At 39.2% G+C, this 6837-nt stretch overlaps 1 protein-coding gene across 2 annotated transcripts in view; it reads left to right on the top strand.

Moving 5' to 3' along the window:
* The first annotated feature begins 5444 nt into the window (after positions 1-5444).
* Positions 5445-6837, top strand: part of lmx1bb (LIM homeobox transcription factor 1, beta b) — a 49429-nt gene continuing 48036 nt past the window's right edge. Inside the window, exons 1-3 of one of the 2 annotated variants that reach the window (XM_014007178.1) lie at positions 5445-5785; positions 6069-6191; positions 6421-6637. In XM_014007178.1, the coding sequence (XP_013862632.1) occupies positions 6122-6191; positions 6421-6637 (287 nt within the window). In that variant the 5' untranslated portion in view covers positions 5445-5785; positions 6069-6121. Of the gene's footprint in view, positions 5786-6037; positions 6192-6420; positions 6638-6837 lie in introns of those variants that run through there. The other variant, XM_014007176.1, reaches the window with a different exon arrangement.

Raw genomic sequence — 6837 nt, 5'->3', positions numbered from 1 at the left:
TTTACAATAATTGAAAAATGTAATTTAAGTCAATTGAATTAAACTAAACTGTAATAACAATTTAGACTGTAAATGTTCATGTTATTGTTTAAAAAACATGTTTGCTCATTTTAAACATCTGGCAAAAAAAAAAAAACAGAAAAAAATAACGTGTTTTTTTTTTTTTTTAACGCAAATCCTGTATTATTTTTGTTGTTTTTATGGGTTGGGAAAAAAATATCACCGGACAACGACCAGCATATTGGAGGAAATAAAAAATAAAAACAAGAGAATATAAAAGGTAAAACACACAACAAGAAACATTTAAAACTTGGATTAAGACTGGTGTATAATAATACACTGTTTGCTATAGAAAAATTGGTTTGAATAATGACAATGTCAAATAGAAGACAGTGGCCTATTATTGAACAGATGTGTTGTAAAATACATATATGTTAAAAATGTTGTGGGACAATTTAGGTAATAAAAGACTTCAACAGTTAATATGATTTATTTATTTATTTATTTATTGTAATACAATAAATTTAATTTTAAAATTCAAATTATTCACTCATACCATTTTTTAAATAAATAAACCAACATAGGTTAAAAATAATTTATGTCCTACAAGATAACTGTTTTTGTCTTAATGACAGATTCAATTTGCAGTACTTGATCAACTAGAGCTATATAAAATTCTTTATTTATTGAATGAATGAATGAATGAATGAATGAATGAATGAATGAATGAATGAATGAATGAATGAATGAATGAATGATGGAGGTCTAACCTGAGGAGAAGCACAGAAAGTTGTACTTGCAGTGTTTGACCAGCAGGGGGCGGTGTTGTTGTTCCAACAATGTTGACCCAGCTGAAGTTTGGTTTGAGTGAATGACTGCAGGGATTTCTGACAGCAGATTATCTGTTCTTGGAAAATAAAATCCCTGACTAGTTTTACAGTAATGCGATTAGTTGTTTTATTTTGTTTCACATATTTAAAATCACCTGATCAGTATCTAGTATTCAAGACGAATTAAATGGCTCCCATTACAACATTTATTTCGTATTTTTGATTACAATTCACCCTGCTTCTATATACAAATAATCAACAAGGAACAGACAAATGCGAGCAAAACAATTATTTTAAATATATATAATTTATGGGTGGATGTACGACATAAATCATTTGGTTGTTAGTGATTTAAAAACAGCAAATTGAAAATAATTTATCTTTAAAATCTGTCTCATCTACTTCCCCCCAACTTTTAAAAGTGAAATTAGTTAGTCAAATACTGTTGATTTATTAAATAAACTATGGACATTTAATGAGGCTATTGTAATAAGCTATTAAATTGATTAGTAAATATTTTGTAACAATATTTATAATTAATTACAGCTCTATTTTAATTTCTTTTTATTTTCCCCCAACCAGGTAAACAGATTGCAGACTCCCAACCCCAGCTTGTATGTCAGCTCCACACAGGAGCCCGTCAGCCCATTTGTCAGGAACTCAATAAATTTGTCAGAGGAAGGGATGGGAGAAAAGAAAAAAAAATCTGAATCTAATAAATCATAACGTAAACAAATCTGGCCATGGGTTGACAGAGCTGTATTATACTTTGCTCTAATCCTTGGGGAGCAGGGATTATCCTGCAGTATCATTTTTTTGGCTGCCTCAGGAAGATAAGAAAAGCTGCAGGAAGAGGAGAAAAACTGCAGAAACGAGTGAGATCTGAAGAATTCACTCTTTTTCTGTGAAAGTTTGATGAGATGTGATTTTACCATAAAAGTGCCCTGATCAAGTAATAAATAAACAAATTTATGACCCGGATGAAGAGTTTTGAATCTATAAATGAATGAAGCCATATAAAAGGGGCAACAGCCCTGCCTTGGGTTGTTTTAACAGCGCGTCTGCTGCGTAAAAATCAAACTTGTTTTTTTCTCTAAAAGGATTTAAAAAAAAAGACCAAGCAGAGTCCGATTAAATTACAGCTGATGACCGACTCTAACCTCTAACAAGCCTCAGAGCGGATCCAAAGACGGTCAGAAAAGAAATCCTCCGCAGCCGGGACTCATTTCAAAGCAAACTAACCCTTTGCGGGCTGCAGGGACACGTGCAGGAACAGTGTTTATGGGTTCAAAATACAGATTGTGCGCAAGATTATTTCTGAGCTTGTTAAGGAACTAAAACGACTTTTGTTGATTTTGTTTTTATAAAATAAAAGCAGAACCACTGGTTAAAAGTCATCTGCAGTTTGCTGAGGGTTTAAAAAGGTTCCTCTTATTCTCAATATATTTTCTTTTCAAAGCCTCGAGAAAAAAAATAATAATCAAATCAGTGAAACTTTTATCAGCTCAAACCACAAACCTTTCGCGCCCAACAAAATGCTCGGTTCTGGTAAAAAATAAATAAATAAATAAATAAATAAATAAATCAACTCTGTTTCCGCGCCACAGTTTAAGGTTGATTTCTTGCAGCACAAAGAGCCTCTGGGTTCGGAGCAGCAGGCCCGAGTTTGTCGAACCTAAAACAGCGCGATTAATTAACTCATTAATGAACTGTGTGCTGGGAGGGGAGGGGGAGGGGGCCGCATTTTTTTCCACAATAAAACGTTCGTTCAATGAGATTCTATAGAAAGTCTGCAAAGAATTTTCGTTTAATAAATTAAATGTTTATTTATTTCAGGAACTTTTTTAGATTAAAAACAAACTCTTATTATTATTATTATTATTATTATTATTATTATTATTATTATTATTATTATTATTATTATTATTATTATTATCCTCTTGCTCATATTTATCTGTTGTAAATACCATTAATTTACATTATTATTTGAAGTTTTTTTATAGGAAAGTTTTATGTTCAGCACAGGATGGAATTAATTTCTAAATTGAATTATTAAAGGATCAAGTAATCCCAGCAGAGATAGGGGATGATTTGAAGCTGGTGTCACACAAGGGGTCTGCAGTCTGGCCTGGACGGACCCCCGGCTGCTGCCTGTTTCTCATTGCATGAGGGCTTTTCATGCTTGTCACTAAATTTTCATCTTTTTTGTGTTGGGCTTTTTCAACCACCCTCCTTCGATTACCAGGACATTATGGCTCTCTGCTAGACACCTTGCAAAGGCCACAAAGAGTTACATGTATCGCCATGCGTGCCATTCACCCAGCTTTGCCACATCCGTGTAGCTGGCTGATAACAAAAGGAAAATTCATGGCAGTAACCCGGGGAGACCGGAGCCGTCACGGCTCAGAGGTGGCTGGGAGCTGACGCTGTCGGGGTCTCTTTCTCAACCCTGTTGCAAGTAATTTTTTTAAATCATTATTGTTGTTTTTGTTTATTTTTTAAGATAAATTGACCCACATGAGGATTAACTTTTAAATTTATTTGGCTGCCAGTTGGTCCTCCCTGACATTCCCTTCCCTAAAAAATACATTTGGAATTAAAAATGATAATGTCCCCTTTTTATTTTCCTGCTACTTTGAATAACTTGAGTAGAAAATGTGATCCCCTTGGTTAAAAGGGAAACACACACACACACACACACAGTGAGGTGTTGAGCATCATTTAGCTCTCACGTATTTTTATTTATCCTTTCGTCCGTCTCCTCTTTAACCCCTCTGAGGCTGATAAGAGTATTTGTGGCACTAAGATGAGCGTTTCAATTTTTCTTCTCTTTTTGCCTTTTTTTTCACGTTTGTTCCATTTTCATTGATGCGATACTTAAAGATGTAATTGGCACCTTTTTGACTTTTATGACACCCATTTAAGATGCATTTGTCAGCCCACAAACTGCTCAGGGCTGTGAAGAGAGCTCCAAGCCTTACAGAGGTCTTCGTGCCTAATTACATTCCTACAGCAACTGATTCATGCCCTGTAATCAGCTCGCACTAGCTCCAATAAATCAAGGAATTGGCAAGCAGGCTTTTTCTGCACCTTTGGAACAGGTTTAAGTGCAGACGAGGGGAAACAATTGTGTACTGTTTTATTAAAAACTCCCACAAACCCAGTTCAAAAAATATCTTCCTCCCTGCTTTGCAATTATATGGTAACAAGATTGGTCTGGGTGAACCTTTTAGTCACGTTTCCCTGTTTTGGTTTTTCTTTTACGTCACATTTTGCTGTTTGGATTTGTGATATTGTGTACGCAAACTGGACCAACGCCAGGGGAAACGTTCAAAAATATTAAAATAGAGGGAAGGCATGATAATCAGAGTTTAGTTTGAATATTTCAGACGCGTGGAAAAGCTGAAGGCCAGCAGACAGAGCTGCTGGCCGTCTGACAGCCGTAGCCGTAGAGGAGGAACAAGCTGCAACGAGACAAGCGGTTTGTAGAAGGCCGAGTGGAATTACACCATTCCAGGAGAGCTTGTTGTGCCCTGGTGTTTAGAGGTCAATTATACATCATTAGAAAATGGAGTGGGGGGGGGGTCTCTTCCCCCACAGGGATTTTTTTTCCTCCTCTAACCAAGCAGATGCTTTGAAGGGAGCTGTGTAATAAGGGCCTATCACTCGACCCCAAGTGTTGGACGACACCCCTGTAATGGACTGCCTCGTTAGAAACTGCCACGGGCTCCGACTCCAAAACACAACATTTACTAACTGCATTTTACGCCGCTCTGCCCTGCTTTTGTGTCCTGCTGAAGCATTCCAGAGTGCAGGCGTTTTATGCTCTGTCTAACTTTACAGTGAAGCATGCTGTTTGGGAATGATATATCCTGAAATAAGCCAGACCATTAAAAGAAAAAGAAGAAAAGAAAAAAATCAACCCCCTTTTTTTTAGATACACAAACTTGTGCATTATAAGCAAAATTAAAATCAGGTCACAGTGAGCTGTAGAAAAAAAAAAACAGAGCAGCGATGGAGCCATAAAAGCAGAACCTGTCTCACCTCCCATGCATTCTGTGAGATCCCCCGGTGTGCTGAGAGGTGCTTTTCAGAACTGTTTGGAGTGCCCTCCTGTGAAATTGTTGTTTTTTAATTAGCTGCGCTCGGGACGCTGCAGCAGTGTGTGCCGGGTAGATGCTGACGGCTGACTTTCTGTGTGTGTGTGTGTGTGTGTGTGTGTGTGTGTGTGTGTGTGTGTGTGTGTGTGTGTGTGTGTGNCACACACACACACACACACACACACACACACACACACACACACACACACACACACACACACACACACTAGTTTCACTGCAGAAACAAGACAAACACTTTATCATAATAAATATGTTCCTTTATGTTTTTCCTTTTTTCCCATCTAAACTTGATGCGTCATATATTTCCAAAATGTGTCTAAATAAATCCAATGAGTAAATTAAAATGTATAAAAAAATAATACTAATTATTATTTGAAGTGTTATCATGGATGTGTCAGTATAGTGTGTTTGTGTGTTGGACTATCTGCTCCAATAGAATCCCACTGTCAGTGACTGGAGAGAATAAAACAGTGTAGCCATGCAGGAGGAGGAGGAGGAGGAGGAGGAGGAGGAGTGGGAGGATCCACTCGCTTCAGTTTTGATCTGAGACTTTCTGCAGCGACAGGGGCCACAAGCAGCCAACCGTCTGTGTTCCAACCAAACAGTTCCTGCCGGGACATCTGCATATTCCTCACGCTCCTACCTCTGGATTTGTTGTCAACTTTTTTTGCCCCACGTTGTTGTTTTTTTTTCTCTCCTGTTGTTGTTGTTCCTCCTCCTCCTCCTCCTCCTCCGCGGTGAGACTGTCACTCGGAGTTCTGCAGCTCTTCCTCTCCCGGCGGCTTCAGGGGGGAGAACCTAAAGCTCTCCTCGGTCCTCTGGCCCTACTAACAGGTGACTCTTCACAGACTTTTACCACCCTTTTTTTATGAAAAAAACAAGAACATATTTGCTCTGTTTCTCCCTGGATTCGTGTATCCGGCTCAGGCTGCCTTTTCCTCCTAACTGCAGCGATTTTTTTTTAAATCTTTAACCATTTATTTCCTTCTCTGAACTGCAGGGCTGCGTGTTTCCAGCCCCCTCAACAACAACAACAACAAAAAGTTTTGAGTGAACTGGATTTTTATATTCTTTTTTTCAAAACAATCTGATCGTTTTCTTATGGATATCGCAACAGGTCTGGTGTCGGTGGAGCGCCTCTCCGCGGGAGGACAGTCCGGGACGCGCATCATGCTGGACGGCATCAAAATCGAAGATCACCCGCTGCGATCAGGTCCAGCCACCATGGGAGTCATGCTGGGTGAGCCTCCAATTATTATTATTATTATTGTTGTTGTTGTTGTTGTTGTAGCAAGACACTGAAGGGCTGTTATTCCTTTTGCACGCGCTGCTGTTGCGTTTCCTGTTATTTTGCACCCATAGGCTCGTGTTTATGCAGGGAACAACACAAATAAGTGCAAATGCAGATGTCATCATGACTGACAGGAGTCCGAGGTGCATCTTTTTTATTTGATGTTATTTCTCTGCAGGATGTAATGACATGTCCTGTCCTCCTGCAGGCTCCGACTGCCCCCACAGGTCGGTGTGTGAGGGCTGCCAGAGGCCCATCTCCGACCGCTTCCTGATGCGGGTCAACGACTCGTCGTGGCACGAGGAGTGTTTGCAGTGCACGGTGTGTCAGCAGCCTCTCACCACCAGCTGTTACCTCCGAGAGAGGAAACTTTACTGCAAACACGACTACCAACAGTAAGATCCTGTTTTTTTTATTCTCTTTGCTTTTCTTTCTTTCGTTTTTTTTTTCTTTCTTTCTTTTCTCGTCGTTTCAGAGCATTGATTACAAAAAGAGGAGGTGTGTGTGTTTTGGTGTGAGACTGCTCTGACGACGCGCGCGCGCGCGCACACACACACACACACACACACACACACACACACACACACACACACAC

Source organism: Austrofundulus limnaeus, unplaced genomic scaffold (genome assembly GCF_001266775.1).
Source record: "Austrofundulus limnaeus strain Quisiro unplaced genomic scaffold, Austrofundulus_limnaeus-1.0 Scaffold40, whole genome shotgun sequence".
Taxonomy (NCBI): domain Eukaryota; kingdom Metazoa; phylum Chordata; class Actinopteri; order Cyprinodontiformes; family Rivulidae; genus Austrofundulus; species Austrofundulus limnaeus.
The sequence above is the reverse complement of the archived record's forward strand: the minus strand, read 5'-3'. Positions and strand labels throughout refer to the sequence as shown.